General features: G+C 49.5%; 1 protein-coding gene across 3 annotated transcripts in view; it reads left to right on the forward strand.

Moving 5' to 3' along the window:
• The window catches only part of CSGALNACT1 (chondroitin sulfate N-acetylgalactosaminyltransferase 1), a 328,662-nt gene that overhangs the window by 239,020 nt on the left and 67,637 nt on the right, over positions 1–22,005 (forward strand). For all 3 annotated transcript variants that reach the window (XM_027122991.1, XM_027122992.1, XM_027122993.1), the window contains exon 3: positions 4,758–5,650. In XM_027122991.1, coding sequence (XP_026978792.1) covers positions 5,041–5,650 — 610 coding nt within the window. In that variant the 5' untranslated portion in view covers positions 4,758–5,040. The remainder of the gene's footprint in view (positions 1–4,757; positions 5,651–22,005) is intronic.

Consider the following 22,005-nt stretch of genomic DNA (forward strand, 5'->3'; position numbering starts at 1 on the left):
CCGTGTTCTGCTGGATTCTGCAGAATCCCCCCACTCCGGCCGTGTGGCCCCGAGCTGATGGGGGGAGGTAGACACCGTGGTGGGAAGGCAGGGACGCGGAGGCCATCCTGGGGGCCAAACGGAGGCGGAGGGGATTCTAAATGCAGCGCTGAGGCCGGGTGAAGTGTACAGAGTTACTTTATATACGTTTCCGAGAACATCTCTGAATAAGAATCTTTGCAGGTTGCCTTCTCCACACACGTTCAGGATGGTGTGTTTACCCAGGAGATAGGACCTCGATTTATGTTTTGTTAGTACAGCTAATCCTGCCGCTGAAGGTTAGCTGTGCCCCTGCCGTCAAAGAGCTGATTGTCTGTGCCCAGGAGGAGCCGATGCACACAGCGGCCTTGGGGCCCTGGCCCGCCACTTCCTGGCTCAGGACACACTGCTGGTTTTCTTCCCCACCATCCATTTTGGCTGTGTGTGTGCACAGGGTGGAGCTGTCCCGTGGAATTTATTGCCACTCCCTGAATGGTCTCCTTTATCACTCACAAGGCCTGTCATTGTGGTGTGTAGTGCCTCCCGACCTGGTCTCGCCACAAAGCCACCGTCCTTTCCGCCTACCGCTGCCCCGACAGCATCTCACAGCTGGGCATGTCCTGCGGGCCTCGTGATTTATGAGCCTTTCATGGACGTTCTGTCACAGGACACAGCCCTCGTGACCAAAACGTCCCCTGGGGTCTACAGAGTAAAATGAGCACAGCCGTCCCAATGGTGCCTCTGTCCTAGCTGTGGAAGTTCTCATTTCCACTGTCCTCATTTTGGTTGAGTGTCAGACTCTGGACCAAACTTAGACCTGTCTTAGTCTCACTCTCAAAGAGTTTCCACTCTTAAGATGAAATGATAAACAGTACCTTTGGCCACTTGCCTATCTTATTTTTACGAACATTGTTGATTCCTAACATTTATTTTAAGCTTTTCTCATTTGGAAATTTATTTATTTATACTTTTCTTCTCAATCCCCACATACACCGCCCCCCCCGCCCCCGCCCACACATTTGGTAGGTGGGAGCATGGCATTACGCTTTGTATTTGTTTTAATGACGTTTGCCTGCTGGGGGCTCATGTTATAGTTATTTGCAAAGGGCTTAATACCTCTACAAGCTCATGAACTTGCTGATGGAATTTGTGTTTGGTTCACTTTTCATCTCCTGTAACAACTTATCAGTGTATAATAACAATAGATGCTCAGTAATAGCAAGGATGAATAATGACAGTATCCTGGATGGAATGGACTGTGATTCTGTCCTATGGTTGGGCCATCGTTGTGTTATTTGGAGATGCGGGGCTGCCCAGGATGCTTGGTGGCCTGGCCAGGATGTCAGGGCTGCCGGACAGCTTTTGTACCTGGAGTCTGAGAAACCCACCCATTGCTGGACCCCTTGGCCTAGGGCCCCTTGCTTCTTTCAGACTCTCTTCCTTAAATGTTCAGAAAGAAATTCCTTATGCAGCCCCCTACCTGTATACCCCAGGGCAGAGCTCTTAGGGTTATTCAGTCTGTCCTTAGATCCCTTGTCCAGCTTGAGAGTTTGGGAGTAGCGCTGCGTTAGGTTGGCTCACCCTGGGGCATCTGGCGAGCATTGCTCTGCAGCGTATTCTCCCTTCACAGAGGACTGTGGAGGAGCCTCCGCCCGCCGTTTTGTTGCCCAGAGAGGTTGTAAGAATGGCAGCAAAACCGCTGGGCTTGGATGTCTCTTCAGTCTAATCAATAAGTTCAGTGTTTTGGACAAGGTGCATCACAGAACATCCTCGGGGATTTGGCAAGAGGCAGGAAAGCACTGGGGAAAGCGCTTGAGAAGGATGGACGTTTAAAGTGTAGGTGGCAAGACACCTGATGAGCACGAGGGATTTTCTGTGGTTAAAAAATAGGAGCACACACCTCCCTTCACCCACACTTCCTAACGTTGGTCACTGACAGGGCTGTATCTCACGCTCCAGCCACCCCAAAGATGGAGCTCCTCTGAAATCTGGGTGCCTTTTCTAAGTTTTTAAAATAGTAGCACAATGCTGCTGGGATGGTACAGCTGTATTTTCACTGTCGTCTCTAACTTGTAATAGTGCTTGGTAATTACATGGTGTTCTCCATCTGCAGCTGTAAACACATTATAAAAGTTAACTCTTTAATTCTCCCAGCACCTCTGCAGAGAGCGGGAGAGGTTGTACCTTTGCGGTTTGGCTGTACGTTTGGTCAGGGTTACATCTCATTGAGGCATTCTTTCCTGTATGTGGTAGAGCTGGGAAGGTCAGATCTTTGCTGCAGATGAAAAACCCGATGTCTCCACAGAAGCAAGAGTGCGAAGGATGAGCCTCCTGACTCTAGCAGACAAGTGTGTGGCCAGGTGTTACTATTAACATTACAGGTTAGATTGCTAGAAACATCCCCAAAACACTGTGTGTTAAAAGGTCTAGAATTTTGTTTCTGACATACATTATCTGCTCCTGACATTTAAAAGGAGAAATCCATCACTGCTCCTTTGGCAGTAATTTTTATGGCTTTTATTACTTTTAAAAAGTCATTCCTTCCTAGATCTGTTTTTTTCTCCTTTTACATCCAGAAGAATGGAATACCAAATAACTTTGAAATTTATACTAGTGAATTTCAAAAGCCAGACTAGACTTTCAAGAGACTTACGGAACAGAACTAATAATTGTTGTACAGTTTTAAACTTCTTTAGCCATTGCTTTAATACATTGCTTTGGTTAACCAATGTGATTTCAATTTATTATGCAAACATAACCATTATTCCATTAAAAATATGTTAGAAAGATTGCATACTTTGTTTCCACAGTACAACAAATGGTGTTAAACCTTCCATTTTTGTTATTTGATTTGCTTATTTTGTCTTTAATGACAGTCCATTTAAAGTAAAAGTCTTTAAAGTAGCCGCATAACATGATAACATGTCTTCACTGGTAATTTAATACTTGGATATAATGAGTTCATCGGAGCGATTTCCTTAAAAACAGCAAGGTGCCTGAATACCAAAGCTGAGATGTTTTAAATCACAGAATTATAGTAATTATACAAAGCCTGAGATTTTCATCAGACAGAAAAGACTTCCACGGCTAAACATACACTTTAAACTCAGCACTGATAACCGTGTATTGTGCTAAATTATAGGAGAGAGAAAATCCTCAGGCCAAGGGAAATATTGGAGAGAATGTTATGTGTTGAATTTTAAAGGAAAATTGGGAAATAAACTATTTTGATAGCATAGTGATATATGTAAGAGGCACATCACCAGGGAAAAAGGAGAGGAACTCGAGAGTGTGGCCATAGGACATGGCAGGTGACTACTCAGACCATCAGTGAGCCTTACTGTTTATGGTATTTTCAGTGTAGGGAGGATGCCAGAAGGATCATCTCTCCCTACTCCCAGGGGTCCTGAAGTTGCTAATTGACTGGAGTCCTTCCAGTCAGTAAAGGGGACAGCCCACCAGTAAATGAGGTGAGAATCTGGATTTCTAGGTCGGGTGAAGACTGTAAAAAGTAATTTAGGGAATTCCCTGGTGGTCCAGTGGTAAGGACTCTGTGCTGTCACTTCCGAGGCCTGGGTTCAACCCCTGGTCAGCGAACTAAGATCCCACAAGCTGCAAGGCACAGCCAAAAAAAACCCCCAAACAAACAAAAAACCTTAAAAAAAAAGGTAATTTAGCTTTCATGGGGATTTTTTTAATGTTGAATTTTTATAAAATGGCCAGGACACAGTACCCTCAGGGAGGTTGTTTCAGAGAAGTGATATAAAAAGATGCATCTAGGAAAGTTTTATTAAAATCTCCCTACAACAAGAAATCTTATTTGATCCATTTATCATTCTTTTTTTCGGCTCAGATGGGCAGGGGAGCTGAGGAAAGGGGATTAAGGAAGGGAGGGCACTGAGGAAGGAGTGCCGGGTGGAGGAGGGAGGGGCTTCCCGGGGGAAGGGGACCACGGGTGAGAGCCAGGTGGCTCCTCATTTGTTTGGGGGGGCGGTGGAGTTGGATGAAAGGCCCTGTGGTCTGGCTGGGTGTTTCTGATGAGCCGCCAGGACACGAAATTGCTCCCAGAGGTTGAGCAGAGGCGTCCTGGGTTTGAGTCCTGAACAAGCAGTATTTCTGGTCTACTTCTCCCAGCTCCATCCCTTTCTGTGGTAAACTCATCATCCCCTGTCCTGGAAGAACTGTCTGGATGCATTCTGAGTGTTATCATTCGCACTTAGCATTTGCATGTTTGGGCCTCCAGGTGCTTCTTCACTTCCTCATCAGAAAGCATGAGGACCACCCTGAGCCAGCTTGCAGGCCTACCCTGGTTGGGTGGCCTCAGGAGCCCGGGATGCTCGCTGTCTGCATCCTCGGGTGCTGGGAAGGCCCTGTTCTGCAATTTCATTGTCATTCAAGTTTTACTTTTTCCTTTTAACCATGAAAATAATATGTGCCATTGTGGACAATTTGCAAGATAGAGAAAATTACAGAGACGCAGAAAAATCACCATTAATCCTTCCACCCAGAGAGAATTCACATTTTGCCATGTTTTCTTCCAATCTTTTTTCCGCATCCTTTGTCCTTTGTGTACGCTACTCTGCAGATGCATATTTGCATTCTGATTTAGAAACACTGAACAATATTTAATCACCTGTTGTAAGCATTTTCCGTAAACTCCATTGAATATTGATTATTGATTGCCGTGGTAAACACAAGGGGGTTATTGTCCTAAGTGTTATTGTCATTGGTCTCCCCAGGTTCCCTCTGGAAGGCTATGATGGGAATGAGCGTGACAACTTGGACGGTTCCCCTGGCTCGTTGCCTCTGCCTGGAAGTTCATCCTTTAGAAGTCAGGAACCTACTGCCCTTGGTGGTGGACTCCCAGGAACAAGACGCTGTGTAGACCGAAATGGATGAGAGCAGCTCGGGGACCCCCGGACGTGTGCTCCCTGTGGTCTAGTCCAGGGACGCCCCTCGCGGGCCGGGTGGTCTGGGATGAACGCCGTGGCTGCTGGACGCGTGGCTGATCCCTGAGCGAGGATGGTGCGCCGGGGGCTGCTCACTTGGGTCTCCCGGGTTGTGGTCTTGCTTGTGCTCCTCTGCTGCGTCGTCTCTGTCCTCTACATGCTGGCCTGCACACCAAGGGGCGACGAGGAGCAGCTGGGGCTGCCCCGGGCCAACGGCCCCACGGGGAAGGACGGGTACCAGGCGGCAATGCAGGAGTGGGAAGAACGTCACCGCGACTACATCAGCAGCCTCCAGAGGCAGATCACACAGCTCCAGGAGGAGCTGCGGGAGAGGAGCGAGCAGCTCAGGACCGCGCAGCGTCTGACGGGGGACCCCGCGGGCCCCCCCGGGAGGGCCCAGGCCGACCTGCTGGCCTTCCTGCGCTCCCAGGTGGACAGGGCGGAGGTGCACACTGGCGTCAAGCAGGCCACCGAGTATGCCGCTGTGCCCTTTGACAGCTTCACCCTGCACAAAGTGTACCAGCTGGAGACGGGCCTGACCCGCCACCCCGAGGAGAAGCCCGTGCGCAAGGACAAGCGGGATGAGCTGGTGGAGGTCATCCAGCTGGCCGTGGAGGCCCTGAACAGCCCGGCCGAGAGCAGCCCCGACCAGCGTCCTTACACGGCCTCGGACTTCATCGAAGGTTGGCCCGCTTGCGAAGGGGGTGGAAGGTGGTCGGAGGGGCACCCGGGTCTGGGCCCAGGCAGAGCCCGGCTGCAGAGGCTGGCGGTGGCTTTGGGGATGACGCATAGGCAGCTCTGAATGAGCGACTGAAGGCAAGGCTTGGCTTTTTGTATTTTTCAGAAATATCTGCTTCCACTCACTTCCTCGTGGAAACTGCAGTCACTGAGTGGACAGGTTCATTGTTTCTTGGCAGAAGGTGGAACTTCCTGCTCTCAATAAAAAAGAAAGAAAACAAAATATAAACATGAAATATTGAAAGCCAAATAGAGTGTGATAGGCAGTTTTCGTTTTATGCCTTCTCCCAGGCACGTCTAGAGACCGGGCCCTGTCATCAGGCCCCGGCCAGGACAGTAGTCGCGAACATGTACTTGTAGCACTTAGGTCTGCCCAGCTCTGTTCTGGGAGCTTTACACTGGCAGTGACCCCTTTTGCGGGGTGAGGGAATGGAGGCTCAGATTAATTAAGTAAATCACCTAAGGGGGCTCTGTTAGCAAGTGACAGAGCTGGGATTTGAACCCAGAAGTCTGATTCCAGCGTCCACGTCCTTAACCACTAGGTCATATTCTAGAGGTGGGCAGAGCACCTGGAAGCTAGGAGAGTGAATGCCTCACCTTTCTTCATGGGCACAGAACAACCTAGTATTAATTGTGTTTGTGTCAATTTTAGAAAAAAGCAGCCTCGTCTTGGAGTTTCTTGGAAGACTCTTCTTACCAATTTTTCCGTTGTTACTGATTCAAAAACCAACTAATAATTTGGAAGAGGAACTGCCTTCGAGGGCATCCAGCTCTTCCTCCTGTTTCCGGAAAGGAGATACTTCCCAGACACATGGCTTGTCCACCTTACCCTGCTCCCTACTTTAGTTCTGTAACGACCATCTCATCAACCTGTAGGAAGACAAACCCTCTTTAGTCATACCAGAAACCCTCCCTCTGCTATTTATGCCTGTTCTCTCTGGATGCTTTCCTGTCTTATGGTTTTTTCCCCTTTACATGTGAACTGTAAATTAATGCAGTTTTGGTATATTATCATTTTTCATATACCTAGACTAGGCAAAGAAATCTTTTGCAAGATCAAGCTTTTGGTCTGTTGACTGAAAAAAAAAAAGTACAATGTGAGAGTAGTGAGTTAAATTTTATTTGGGGACAAAATGAGGACGATAGCCCAGGACAGCATCTCAGACAGCTCTGAGGAACTGATCCGAAGAGGTGGGGTGGGGGTCAGCGTATGTGTGACTTTGGTGAAGGGGGTCCGTGCAGTGAAGCACACGTTCTGGCAGAAGGTGGCTGCCATTCACGAGGAGCACATGTCACCATTCATGATTTTAGTGCTTTTCTAGATAAGAGAAGATGCAAGAATTGGGCTCATAAAATCTCCTGAAAACCTCTATCTGAAGGCCTGTTCTGCCAGTGTTTCCCAGAGCACAGAGGGCCTCGTTCCTGATCTCCACCCTGAACTCCTTTCAGGGTGAGTTGAAGGTCAGCGGCTGCCGTGGCTATTGACCTCATCCTTGTAGAGGCGGATGGCAAGTGACAGGTTTTCGTTCACCGATGTCAGGATTTTACTCATTTATATGAGGTATTAAAAGTGCCTACTGCACTGGGGATCTAGCAAGTATAAACACAAGGTAAGCACTCAGTAAGCTTTTAAAGTATCGTGAGGGTGTAGCATCCCATTTTATAGTGCTTTAGGGTTTATGAAACATTTCCACAACTATTACTTGCCCAGCTGACCCCCAGGGAAAATCATTAAACATCCTTAAAAAGGAAACCCTGGTTGTGGAGTACGCTGCCAGAGCTGCCCTCGCGCAAAGCACTTTCAAAAGGACTTGATTACAAATCAGTGATTTTTAATCTGCTTTCATGTCTGAAATCCCCGTCCGCTTTTCTGTGTACAGGATCTAAAGTGCAAGGCCTGTGGTTCTCGGTGACTCGGGCCTCTTGTCCCTGAGCTGAGGTGCTCTGTGGTACGTCTGACTTTCTGTCCGAAACCCTCTTGTCATGCTGCCCCGTGGGGCTTAACACAGCCTGTGTGTGAAGGCAGATCAGTCCACACACACCTTCCAAGTTTGGGGAAAGTCTTGTCAGCTATGTTCATATGATGAGTAAATAGACGCAAACACTTTAAATATGTTTCTATGTATTTGATTGTCATACACAGTTGATCTCACTTTTTCATTCTTATCACAAAAGATGGTGGAGGGGATCTTTTATATTCCCAGGAATTGAGGCATCATGAAAGACTTCACTAGTCAGGGAGCTGCAGGAAGGCAGAGTTAAATTCAGCAAAAGGAGTAACTGTCAAACAGTGATGTTTTGGAGCAAAGTGGGATTCCCGTCACTGCAAGGATTCTGTCATCAGCTGGATGGCCAGGAGGTGATAATTCATGACTCTAGCATCAGAGACGTGGTTGGACTGAATTACATTTGAAGACCTTTGCAGTCCTGGCTCACGGTTCTTTGACATACACCTAGTTGAGGAGAACGAAAGGAACGGAAAGGGTCTGATTTGAAATCTGTGTTTTATAACGCGTGAGAACAAGCAATGGGACCCTGTAAGGATGAAGTGTATCTTTAACATAACGTATTTGGGTTTTTAAACATAACCTTGGAGAGACCATTTTGTGTTTGGGTGTCAGTAGTCTAAACGTTGGGGCAGTTGAGTGGAAGTCCATGGGCAAACCTGGGTTCCACACCCTCAGAGAGCTCTACACGAGGGCCACGGATTCACTGAACCCTGAACTAGTGTGATAAGGATGGGGGTTCTTTGTGTTTAAACGAATAATAATAAAACCCTGTGGGATGCTTCTGGATGATAACAGTTGAGTAGACTTAAAGCCAACCGTGGGGCAGGAGGCGTGATGACACAGCAGAGGCTGTGTGACTCTGACCCAGACCCCTCACCTCCTGGTGGCTGGGGGAGAAGTTGACTTTCATGTCCCCCAAGGCCCACCCGGCCCAGCTTTCTGCAAAATACAAAGCACCACTTTGGCTTTCTTCTTGGCTTTGCCGAGGAACCGTCCCTGAGGGGTGTCCTGCCCCCCTCTGCTGGGTGACAGGATATGCCCCACCCCTTGGGATTCTGCTCTGTGGAAGAAGGGATTCAGACAGATGATCTGTAAGGTCTGCTCTGACCATGGTCACTTCCTACAGTTCTGTGAAGCCTGCGGAGGGCGAATGCCTATTGATGACCATCTAATTTATTATCCATGTTGATTGAATTACTATCTATCTCTGAAACATAGAGGGAACAACATTTGCCCCAGCTTCCCTTCACCAGATGTTTCACTGGCACTGATTCTTGCATTGGATTCTCACATAATAACATGAATTTTTTGTACAACCGTCTGGGAAAAGAAGATAAAGTAGAAAAGCATGATCAGATCCTGTGCTTTCGGAAACCTAACTGTTTATCTCCTCAAGTGAACAGAAAAGCTCTTTGTGTTTGTGGTTCATGACTCCTGTGTGGGATACACAGGCTCCTGTTTAAGTCTGAGTGGCACAATTTGGGGCTTTGATGGTACATTTAAATAGAGCTCCGGGGCCTACATTCGACGTCATTTCATAAAAGTTTAGCCTCCCGAATTATTCCCCTTTTACAACCCAAACCCCCAACACCGTGAGTCCTGTGTGAGGTGCTGTGTCTGCTGTCTCCATGGGGAGGTTCTGTACCGGCCTGGGCAGCTCCCCTCCTCCAGCTTTCGCAGGGTTAGTGGTGGCAAGAGTGTCTCAGACGCCAAAAGACTTGATTTTACGGTGAGATGGAGTCAAACCACCAGCCACAAGAAACTGAAGGTTTTGAAGGCACCCTGAGACGCGTCTTAAAACAAGGGGATACGGGAATAGCTCTAAAGCCTTAGTGACCGTCGCCTGCCCAGTAAGCTCCCACCTCCTGGGCTCCACAGCCAAGACCGCGTGCTTCCTGGGTGGCTGAGGCACCGGGTGAGGGCCCGGAGATTTGTATGTCCATTGTTGGTGCCTCCGCATAACCTCCAAGGATGCCCGGTGACCATGTTGCTGAGTCCAGCCCCAGGGCCAGGTGCTTGGAGACCCGGGTGCTCGGGACCGTGCTCAGCGTGCATGTCAGGGAGATGCTCCTTTGTGACTTGGGGAGGAAAGGTAAGGCAGGCGTTCAGGTGCATTGCCGGGCATTTGGGGGCGCCTGGGGATCTTGGTGCAGAAATAAGGGAGAACGGGTATTCCGCGCAGTGGACGGGGTGTGGAGGGAAGAGAGCAGGTGGTGCAGGGAGGTTGCTGTGGGCAGGACATAGGGCTTCAGGTCCTGAGCGGGGCCCCAGTTCTCAGCCAGCATCTCCAGGGAGGCGAAGGCCGTAGAACCCAGGACAGCCCTTCCCACCCGCCCTCTCGTCACGTGCACGGAAGGACCATGCGTGTTTACTGTCCAGTTCCCACCGGGCCTGCGTGGTGTTAGTTTCCTCTGTCACCGCAGCCCGTTCCGTCTGTCTGCTTCCTCCCCGAGGTCTCCTCGTGTGTTTGCTGATGCTTTACGTTCCTAAATAGGGAGAAATGCTTTTTATTCTGAAATCAGAGATAAGAGGCTTAAATGCCAATAAACGTTTTGAGGCTACACTATAGAGGGATTCTTCCTGGGGGGATGGTGAGGAGGGTAGCGACGTTGCCCTTCTGCGGGGGCGGGACCCTAGCCCCCCTTCTGGGGAGTGGCTGAGCCTCCTGCCAGGGGAGGTGCTCTGCTGTCTCAGAATATTTTGAAATTCTCAGTAAGTTGTGAACAAGGGGCCCTACCTTTCCATTTTGCTCTGGTCCCTGCAAACTGGGCAGCCAGTCCTACCGCCGAATAGAGAGGCCAGGAGGGAGGGTGAGGCAGGGAGACGGAACTAGGACACTGTGCAGCCTGACACCATCGCTGAGGCCAGCTCTGTGGACCCGCGGCAGACCGGGACAGGCGCGACCTTGGTTTGACACCCATCCTGTGCGTGTGGAGTACTTTCTAGCAAGACTGCAGAAACCGGCAAGTCTTAACTTTGTTTTACGATAACCTTGTTGTTAGAATTTTTTATTGGACTCATTTGAAGCACTTTCGTTCCCAGGGGATTTTTCTTAAATTGAGGTGTCACTGTTCTTCCTGCCTCACGTTTCCTACTAGGGATGTGCTGTAAGAGGGAGCTGGGGATGCTGTGGGAACGTCCAGGACGGAGGAACGTGGCTGCGTTAGCGGGAGTGCTGAGCAGAGGCGCGATGGGCGGAGGCCTGGACCCGGGCCTCGGGCTCCGTGGGAGGTGCGGCGGGGAGACGGCAGGCAAGGGGTGCAGCCCAGCAGGCCCAGTCTGTCAGCCACGTTGGGGAGGAGCTGGTGTTTGCGGAAAGGAGCCATAGTTTTTTAGCCAGACCCCGAGTTTGTCCTGTGCGGGGTCGTGGATGAGGCCCGGTGCCCAGGCTTAATCGACGTGCGTGGACGGGACACCTGCTCTGCGGGCAGAACGTCCCCAGTGGCCTGAGGGGCGGGGGAAGGAGGATGAAGCCAGGTCTCTGGCCTGAAGGACCCGGTTCCCCACATGGGGAGACAAAGCTCTCAGTGACTGAGGTTCAGTGGCAGAAAGTGGCCGTTGGTCCGAGTGTCAGAATCGGTGCCTGAAGGCCCCTGGGGCTCGGGAGAGACCTCAGAGCAGGTGGGACCTGAGCCAGCCTCGAAGGGGAGATGGGGTTACGGGGAGGGGCGAGTGAGAGGGGAACAGATGGCAGCAGAGGGCGGGGGCCAGAAAGCCGACTGACCGGGGAATAGGACCGGGGTGGGGTTAGGGGGAGATCAGCCCAGCCAGCAGGCGGGACCCAAGAGTCACTGGGGATGTTGGACACGAGGACCCTGAGGCCTGGGCCAAGGGCTTTAGCTCACAGGGTCGCCTGGATCTGTAGTCAGACGGTCCCTCATTTGGGGGGCGGTGGGTAGTGAGCTCAGCTCCTGAGTCCCGCTCAGCTCACCGCCGCCTCCTCACACTTGCTGTGGTTCTCAGGTGCTCAAGCAGTGGTGGCATCTTGGGGGTCCCGTGGTCGGAGATGGGGACCCCGTGGTTTATCGTAGCTGGTCTTGTGTCTGTGCACCAGGCCCTGTCCTGACATCTCACCAGCACTGGTTCATCTCATCCCCTCTTCCACCAGCACCCTGGATTCATTTTACCTCCATTTTGTCAGCGTGAGTCTGGAACTCGGAGGTTAAGTAACAGCCTCCAGGCCACTCAGGTGGCAAGTGATGGGCTCAGATGCCAGACCTTCAGATCGTAGCTCCTGGCCATGCCACCTCGGACCTCCAAGGGTCTCTGACCTATCCACACGCTTCTCTGGTTCCGGATAGTATGGGGGAAACCTAAAAGCACGTCCAAGGGGTGCAGACGGTTGGGAGAGGCCCCACCCGGGTGAGCTGTATAAATGTTCTTGGGAAGAAGGTTTTAAAGGAAGAGAAGGAAATTCATGAGCTCCTGGGGGAGACGGGCAGACAGCGGCACGGGAGGGGCCGCATCATTCAATTAAGGGGAGGGGGTCATGCGGGGCTGGGCGCCTTCAGCATGAAATGCTTTACTTGAACTGATCGGGGTGCGTTTCTTCTGAGACTCCTACAGCAGTGTGGAAGAGGGGTGGGAGCTGACGAGTCAGGAGAGAAGATGGAGTGCAGAAGAGCCAGTCGGGAGCTGTCAGGGAGCCGGGTGGTGGGCGTGTCCCGTGCTTAAGGGAAGAGACGGGGTTTACGGTCCTGTTTTCTTCTCCAACATACGCACTTTATGTGAGTTCTGGATTGGATGAAAGCCCACGGTGCCGGCAGTCCTGGGGGCCCCTGCCCGCCTTCTGATCCCAGCTTGCCTGCCAGCTCTGTTCCCGCTGCTTCTCCTGCCCTTCCCCCCCTCGCCCAGTGCCCAGCTCTCCTGCCTGCCCTGACCCTCCTGCTCCCCGTGCGCCATCCTCTGCACCCAAGGCCCTGCCCCCTGTAAGCCTTTCTGCAGTCTTCAGGTTCTTCCAGCCAGAAGTTCCCTGTCATCTTCCCGAGGCCGTGCGATGAGCTCGCGGACCCTTTTCCCTCTGTCACCCTTGGTTTATCAGACTCAGCTCGTCTTCCTCACCACATCCGGCAGCAGCCATGGGTGCACAGTGCTTTCCCTGTTCAGTGGCTGCAAGCCCTCACAGTGGTGTTTCCCATTCGGGAGCCTAGCCTGGCCAGAGTCTGACTCCCTCGAGGTACCCCCTGACCCCGCTGGCCCTGGGGTCTCGGCTTCCTGCTCCCCGTGCCGGGTGAGCAGCATGGGCCTGGGGCACCAGACTCGCGGCCCATTCAGCTCCTGTCTCTGAGTACACCCTGCCCGGTCCGTGTGTATAAGAGAGATGGCTCGAACCTTGTGGAAGAAAGTTTACAGAAAACCCAAGATACCCAGTTCTCACCTCCGCTCTTCAATTTCCATTGTAAATTAGCTGTTTGTGGGAGGATATTTTCCATCAAAACAATACCATAAAGAGTACTTGGGTTCCTGGGACCCATCACAAATCAGATTTAAACTCTAAACTCAAGAACATAAATGCCAGAGGTTGGGGATGAGTGGAGAGGACGTCTTTAGAAAGTTATCTTCATTTTCTGCCCTGGGTGTTACTAGTGCATTCTCAACAGAGTACCTAACACCAAAACCACTTTTAAGAAATGCTGTATTTTGCAGTCATTTTGGAATTACAGGAGAGTTGCAGGAACAGCGCAGGGTTCCCGCCTGCCTCTCCCCGGCTTCCCTGCGGTCAGTATTCTGCACGTGTGCAGGCAGCAGCCCTGGGAGGCAGCGCTGGTACGGCACTGTCTCCTCGGTTGTGCCTCAGCTTTGCTTCGTTTTTGTGTTTCTCCTGCCTGGTGTTCTCGGGACTGCTTAGCTGCGTGGTTTGGTGTCTGTCATTCATTTGGGGAGATTCTGAGCCAGTATTTCAGCCAGTCCTTCTTTGCCCCGTGCCTTTTGTCTCATTCTGGACTCCACCTGTGTGAATGTCTCACAGCTAGTGGATGTTCTGTTTCTTTTTTGTTTTCACTTTTTTTTCTCTTTGTGTTTGGTAACTTCCATTGACCCACCTCAAGTTAACTGATTCTTCCTCAGCAGAGAGACTACCCATCAAGGCGTTCTTTATGCCTATTACTGCGCTTTTAATTTCTAGCATTTCCATTTATTTCTGATCATTTCCATCTCTCTGCTGAAGTTGCCCATCTGATCGCATGTGTTGTCCACTTTTTCCACCTTTAACATATTAATCATCGCTATTTTAAATTCCCTATCAGATGACTCCAGCATCTGTGTCATCTCTGAGTCCGGTTCTGATGATTGCTTTGTGTCTTGGATTTTTTTCTCGTCTTTTCCAAACCTCATAACTTTTGTTGACTCTGGTGTAGCTAGTAGAGACTGAGATAAATAGTGTTTATGCCTGGAAATGGCGCACTTTTCCCTTTCCTGTGCCGTGTGTATGCATGCACAGGAGCAGGAGTGGGCGGGGCTTGAGGTTTGTGGTTGCTATGGTTACCCTCAGTGCATCCCAGGCTCCAAATTCCTCGGTCATACCTTGTGTTAGGGTGGAGGTGGTTCTGCCTGAGGGCTGTCCGTCCAGCCCTGTGACCCCTTGGGGAAGGTCTCCTTGTGCTCCTGTCCTGTCCCCTCCCAGCATTTCTGCTGTCACTTACTATTCAAGCTTGTTCGCTTACTGCAGGGCAGTGGGGAGTGGAGCTGTCTCTGATGTTCTGATTAAATCTCAGTCCTACCAGGTCTTTGGTTCTTGGGGTGTCTCCTGTCCCACCCCAGGAATAAGACTTTTTATTCCTCCCTCCCCAGCTGCAGGGAACTTTCACCAGTTCCTGAGGGTGAGAATGTTTGTTGCGCTTTCCCCAACAATAGGTTTTGGTTCCAGAGAGGGGGACAGGAGGAAAGGGCCCCCCGACATGGCTGCTGACCCCCGCCCCCGGGCCTGCACCTCGTGGACACTTCTAAGGCTCTGATTTTCTGTGAGTACCCGAGGAGGCTTCTGGAGGAAGAGCCGCGGGGGTACAGACCTATCCATTCTCTGGAGCCCCAGGGCGTCCCTGTGCCGCCAGCCTGTGCTCAGCCTTCTTTCTCCCACCCCATGTCCTCCGCCCCTCTGGGCCAGCGCTCCCTGCTCTCCCCTCCCTGCAGGCTCCTGTCTCTCCTCAGATTTGGGACCAGCCGTTTGTTCTGTGGCCTCAGCTCTCCGCGAAGTTCAGAAAAGTCCTGAATTTGAAGGGAGTCTGGCTCTTTTTCATTGTGAGCAATGTGTCTTTAAACTCATCATACCCTGGAGTGGAAGCAGAAGTGTGAAACCACTTTTTAAAATAATAATTTAAGATCTATTGATTACTTCATCTGCTTCCATTTCTCTATGAATCAGTAACCTCTTCTCACAGTCTGTTGATGGTTTCACCCATCATGCTCAAGCCAACAGTTTAAAAGCGCTGAATTGCATTGATCTCGCTGATGAGCGGGAAGTTTGGGACATCCCACACCTGGGTCCTCTGAGCGGAAACCTTGAATGCCGTGGTCTCTCCTCTGTGGCCATGAATCAGAGAAATGGCAGGTTGCTTAAGCCTATATGGTACCATATGTCTATTCTTTGAGTTTTAATGTTTCAGTGTTGGCCACTTGGATTTCTTCTATCAAATGTCACACGATCATAAAAAGTAACAGTATTGTGACAATCGATCATTTCCAAGCACACTTCCCCAAACTGGCGTGTGGAGCCATCCCTGCCTTCTGCGTTGTCAGAACTTGGGGTTACTGTTTTCCATCCCTTTCTGCCTTTCACCTTGGTCTGCCTGGGATCCCTGTCACCCTCCTGCTGGTGTTGATGCGGGTCCTGTGTTAGCTGGGTGGGGGGAGTTAAGGGGAAATGGGGGAAAGGTGCTGTCCTGTTCCCACATCAAACATTCGCCTTCTTCCTGCATTCCACCCTCTCCCACACGTCCCCGCAGGCCTGGGGACACTTTGGTGGCTGAAGCTGGCACTTGCCGCCCCACCTCTTTGTCACTCTACACAGACCATTGTTTAGGAAATAAAGCCAAGACTTGGAAGCGCTGGGAGGCTGTGCTCTCCCCTCTGTGTCCTGTCCTGCTGCTTCCTCTGGGGCTCTGTCCCTGGCTGTCACCTGGCTCCTTCCTTCCTTCCCTGCAGCCAGTGCCCCTTGTCCCCGGTCTTGTGGGGGAGGGAGGGATGGTCCCCTGTCCCATCCGATGTCTGTCGTGCTGACTTGGGGAGCCGTAACTGGGACTGGACCTCACGGCCGTGGACTCGGGCTGGTTCACAGCACTGGGTGCATCTCCGCAGGCGCGTGGTGGATCAGGGCCCTGTGGCTGGCCCGAGGACGTCACCACCACAGATCCTAGCGTTCCTGTGCCTTCGGAGCGATTTACACGTGCACTCTTGAACGCAGCCCACTTGTGGATAGGGGATCCCCCCCCGCATTTCCTTTGCCCTGTAAATGTTTCTGTCAGCAGCAGCCAGCGCTTCCTGCACTACAAGTCAGACCCCATCCGACTCACCCAGGGAAAGGGAGCATATGGGTGACAGTGATGAGATTCTCTTTTATATTTTGCTTAGAGTTGTAAGTGGTCACCAGGGTCTGTGAACCGTCTCCTCTCTCTCCATCTGTTCCCACCCAGGCTGCTGATCAGAAGTCGGCATCCGCAGGGAGATGAGCTGGAAGGGCCGCTGAGCCTTTGCCCGATGACTTTATTCTCATTGTAGGACTCACAGGAGCTGAGGTGGGGGAAGAGAAAACACCAAGGGGCGTGGCTCCATCTTGGAAGCGCTGGCCTGCGTCCTGCCCGGCTCTCCTTCTGCCCTCAGCCCCCCGTCTTTGCTGTGGACGTAGATGAAGGGAAGGAATAGACTTTTCTATCCTTGGAGGTTCCATTGGTTTATCAGTTGGTCTGGAAAACACGATTTTGTGAGGTTTCGTCACGTGCAGGTTCTTGTAGGGAGGATGCTGAAGGTAGAGGACAGAGCCGAGAGGAAATGAAGTTCCAGGAGGAAGTGATTATGTTCGGCGTGACCTGAAGCGTCATAGCTTCTTAAATGCAGGAATAGATGGGTAACGGGAGAGTTATGCTTTGAGGTTTTGAAAGACTTGGGTGTTCAGTCTGTTCATCCATTGGCCGTGCCCTCTGTGCCGGCATCGTCCATGCTAGGGGTGGACACAGTCACACGCCAGGTCCCTGCCCCTCACAGGCGATGACGGCAGAGTCACACCTTAAACAAGTGGTACAGGGGGGAGAGATTGGCCGTAGGTGGCGGGGTCAGAAAGGGCATCACGGAAAAGACTTTTGAAAGACAATTCGAGTTGTCTCAGGTCAAGGGCATGTGCTCTGGGGCGGGGGAGTGCTCCAGGCAGGGGGAGTGACATGGGCAGAACCCGGAGGCGTGTGAAAGCTTGGGGCAGTCGAGGACCTGCAGGCAGTCAGAGGATGCTGGAGTACTAAGTAGGAGGATGTTGGTCTGGGTGGGAGGAGGTGTGGCCAGATGACGACCCTGAAGGATTAGGACCAACATCATCAAGGGTTTATATGCATTTTAGAGTTTCTAGTTTAGCCTGCAGGCCATAGGCACTGTTGACCATTTTTAATAGTGGTTAGATTGGCTTTCCAGCTGGGTCACTATGACAGCAGGGTAGAGGGGATATTGGAGTGGGCTGGGAGTCACAGCAGGTTTGGGAAATAATTTGGCAGTTCCTCAACATGGGAAATGTAGAGTTACTGCATGACCCAGCAGTTCTACTCCTAAGTATGAACCCAAGAGAGAGGAGAGCATACATTCACACAAAAACGTGTTCAGGATAGCCAGATGGTGGAAACAACCCAGATGTCCACCTGTGGATGGACTGATAAACAAAATGTGACTTATCCATACAAAAGTATTTGCCGTAGAAAGAAATGAAGTACTAATACACGCTACAGCACAGATGTCCCTTGAAAACATGATGCTGAGTGAAGAATTCAAATACAAAAGACCACATATTGTATAATTCGCTTACATGAAATGTCCAGAACCACCTAATGGGTAGAGACAGGAAGTAGATTTTTGGTGGCCTAGGACTCCAGGTAGGTGGGTGGGTGGGTAGGTGGGGATGAGCAGTGACCACTAATAGGTACGGGTTTCCTTTCAGGGAGATGAAATGCTCTAAAATGAGATTGAGGTAGTGGCCACACAACTCTGTGACTATAGTAAAAACAGTGACTTGTGTGGTTGAAGTGGTGAATTGTTTGGTAGGTGAATTATATCTCAATAAAGCTACTTATAAATAAATAAAAATAAATATGACATAACCTCTGTCCTTAAAAGAACGTGAAGGCTGGGAGACTAATGACAAGGCATTATAAACAGTTGAGGTGGTGAAGGCTCCTGTACCGAGGCTGCAGCCGTGGGACAGGAAGGCGGGGCAGGGGGTGGGGGTGGGGGGGTTGTGGAGCTGAGTATGTTGGGAGGTGGTAACTCCTTGGGTCCAACCATAGAATCCTGGGCTCTTCCATAGGCATTTCTCCGGAGTGTGTAATGAACAAGCTACCAGGAGCATATGTACTTACATCATGGCTTTTTCAAAAGGGAGTTTAAGGCAGCAGTGGTATTTATTGATGTCAAACCTCTTTCCCCCATATGTAAGTGCTAAATCATGTCCTTCTTATATGAGACACTATTATGGGCAGACACTGGGCGGGGAAGTAGAACAGAGGCTGAAAAAGGAAGACCCACATCTTATTTTTACTATAAGTTTAATTCAACAGACAGAAATACAAAAAATCTCTGTTTACGTGTTTCTGACCATAGTCAACTGACTGCCTTAAAAACGAATTTCCAGTTTGGGAATCATCGTCCAAACACGCTGTCATTAGTCTGAGGCCAAACATTCAAGCATAAGAACCAAAAGCGTGTGTGCCATCGCTGGTCAGTGGCCATCAGCAGAGGCCTGGGAGCTGGGCTGCAGGGTGGACCCGCTGTGAGACCAAACCACAGCTGGGCCTCCAGCTGGTGTTGAAGGGGACAAAAGCCTTTAGGGCAAAACCTGGTCCAACTGGGGTGTCAGGCCCAATGCAGGCAAGGTTTGGCACCAGTTGGCATGGAGGCCCAAGCAGGGCGGGAGGTGCAGAGTTCAAGGGGCTCAACAGGGATAAAGGCCTGGGGTTCAGCTGGACACAGGGAACAGGCAGGAGATGCGATCTGAGTCAGGTCAGGAGCAGTGAGCTCGGCACCCTGGGACAGTTATTTATTCAACAAACACTTACTGAATGTCTACTGCGTGTCAGGCAGAGCCCAGGGGTATGTTGGCACAGTTCTCACGTAGATAATATTATGTTACTAAAATTCTCTAAATTTCTGGACATTTTCTTAGGGATTCTCACTAGTTACCAATGTTCCTAAAAGGCTGTAGTTTAAACATGTTATTATTTTCAAGTTCATGGCTGAACCTCAAATTATGAATATGTTGATGGTCAGTAAGTAGAGTTTATTAATAGTACGGAGTATACTTTGGCCTTCTCTACATGTTTAATGAAATCATTAATCTCAGTAACCTCTAGCCACAAACTAAATTGCACTGGAATTCATGAAAAATAGCAGACTGTGTGGCCTCACGTCAAGTGTGTGGGTATAAAAGTATGTCTTAGTACCCTTCAGTTATGTACCAGATTTATTCAGAATCAGTCATGTCCTTTGCAGATTATTGGATAACAGAGAGGCACACATCAAATGCTAAGGGTGAAATCTAAACAGACCCTGCTTTATTTGGCTAAAGGTACAATGAGCCTCATATAAGTTCTTGCTTAAACTTAAGTCCAGACAAATATTATGAAAGACAAATGCGCTAAAGATATGTACAGATCACAGAAGAAGAGACACGGGTGCCTGAAATACACATTAAAAAGTGAAAAACAGTTAAAAATGAAAACAAAAGTTGAATATTAAATTGCCATAATTAAAAAAATGGCAATACATGGCATTGGTGACGGTGAGGTGAGATGAACATTTATACCTAGTAATGTGAATATCTGTGGGTACAACCATTCTGTAAGGCGGTTTGTATCAAGAGCCTCTGAAACGTGCATACCTTTTCCCAGTATTTTCATTTCTGAAAACTTATTCTTGGTGAATATTTATATCAAGAATGTATGCCATAGAAATGGTTATAATAGTGAAAAAATAGAAACAACTCAGATGCCTGACGGTAGGAGACTGGTAAAATCATGTATCTTTAAAGTGGGATGTTGTACAGCAACTAAAAATCATTTATTCAGTAACTATTAAGTAAAATGGGGCAAAGCCTATGTCATGAGCAAAACTGTAATTTTAGCTGTGAAAGTAATGATAAAGGTTACACCTAACTATGTAAAGAAAAAAGATTAAGAGGATGAAAATGCTATATCAAAGCATTTATGGATTTATTCGCAAGTGGTGGAACTATAGGTGATGCTTTATTTCCAGATATTCTACTTTGACAATCTGTTGCTCTTATATTTTGCAAAAGGATATAGCAGTGCTTGAACGATGTTGACATGATTAAAAAAGAAAGTAGCGTTTGATCTCCTCAAAGTGACAAAATCTGGTGGTTGAAACAGACAGAGAATCCAAGGTGGTGGTGGTAGTGCATTTCTGTCCTGCTTCTGGAGACTCAAGAAGAGGAAAACACATTGTAGGTCGCTTCTCAGTCTTGACCAATCGTTACCCTAAATACCAAGCCTGAAGAAGACAGCCAGCCTGCAGAAGTGAGGGTCGTTCTTAGAAAGGCAATGGCCAGCCTCTTGGAAGAGGCTTGAGCACAGCTTCTTCGTGCCCTGAGTTCCGTGTCCATCCTCATTATGATGGATCGCAGGTGTCCAGGCTGGAGGGAAGGATTCGGCAGAGAGCCATATGTTCACCCTCATCACCAGCTCTGCAGGACGGTGGCCCTGGGTCCTGTGGCCCCTGGACAGCAGTTTGGTGGAGCCTGTGCTCCCGACATCCCCGCGGCTCTGGGGCTCTCCGTCCGAGTTCCTGTCCCCATGACGTCTTACTCTGTTATCTAACTTTCTTTTTTTTTTTCCGTATCAGACAAAATAGACTTTATTTTTTGTTGTTGTTGTTATTCTGTATACATAGCTGTTTCTTTTTTTAAAAAAAAAAACCTTTTATTTTATATTGGAGTGTAGTTGATTAAAAATGTTGTGTTAGTTTCACATGTGCGACAAAGTGATTCAATTATACATATACATGTACAGTATCTATTCTTTTTCAAATTCTGACTTTCTTCAAAGCCCTCCCAGGACTCCTGTGAGAGGAACAGGAGTTTCAAATGTCAAGAAGGAGAACAAAACACCTCTTCTTCCTCCTCTTGGAAAAAGACCTTACTGTCAATGGTGCCTTTTTTTTAAGCCTGTCTCTCCCCTTTCCCTTCTTTTCCAAAAATATGTCTTGCAGTCAGTCGGTTTGTGAAAGACAGCGTGAGCTGCGGCAGCCTCGCATATGTGGCTTTCCATCTGTAGCTTGGTGTGTATGATGTGCCATATATTTAGCTGCCTAAATTGGGACTGTTCCCTGTGCTGTTTCAAGAGTAGCTGGAAAGTCAGATGGGAGAGCAGGGCTACTGATGGGATTCGCTGCTGAATGCTGTTGGCTCTTACCTGCGAATCCAGAAGTTAGAGACATTTCGGGACATCAAGAGAGCAGTTGGCCCGTGAAGGCAGCTGGCCCAGGCGGTAACTAGTCCGTGGAGGCAATTGGTCATTTTCTGAGCTTGGCGCAGAATTTTGCGTCTGTGCCGTTCAAGTTGTGGACAGAGGCTTTGGGTAGAAAATGTGTGTAAGTGAATCATCACAGCTGAGAGATAACAGCTCTTCTTGGCCTCCCAAATGAAAGGTTCCTAGCGAAAAGATGGAAGGAGAGGGGTTTTGTTTGTTTGTTTTAAATTTGAAAGTAGTGATAATCAACTCTTTAATTGGGGTAGAGAAAGATGTCTTTGTCAAGGGAGCCAGCGGAAACCCAAGCTGGGGCATTTGGTGCTGACCCCATGCACTTCTCTTTCATAGCATTTGTGTCCTGTGATTGCTAAGTTTTCCCACTAGCCTGAGATGAGGGACCATTTCTCATACCACTTTCTAGCCCTAACACTAAGTGGGGTGCCTGGTACATAGACGCTGACAGGTGTTGGTTGAATGAGTAAATTAATTCACAGGAGCACAGGTAGAGGGATTAGCCTGCCCAGGAAGAAGGAGGACGCTTCCTTTGAACTGGAGGAGGGGGTGGCCCTGCAGTGTGATGAGTAAACTTTTGCTCATTTGATTTTTTTCCTCTGAGAGAGA

The sequence above is a fragment of the Aethalodelphis obliquidens genome, unplaced genomic scaffold (genome assembly GCF_003676395.1).
Source record: "Aethalodelphis obliquidens isolate GAN/ISIS:26980383/991018 unplaced genomic scaffold, ASM367639v1 scaffold25, whole genome shotgun sequence".
In the NCBI taxonomy this organism is placed as follows: domain Eukaryota; kingdom Metazoa; phylum Chordata; class Mammalia; order Artiodactyla; family Delphinidae; genus Aethalodelphis; species Aethalodelphis obliquidens.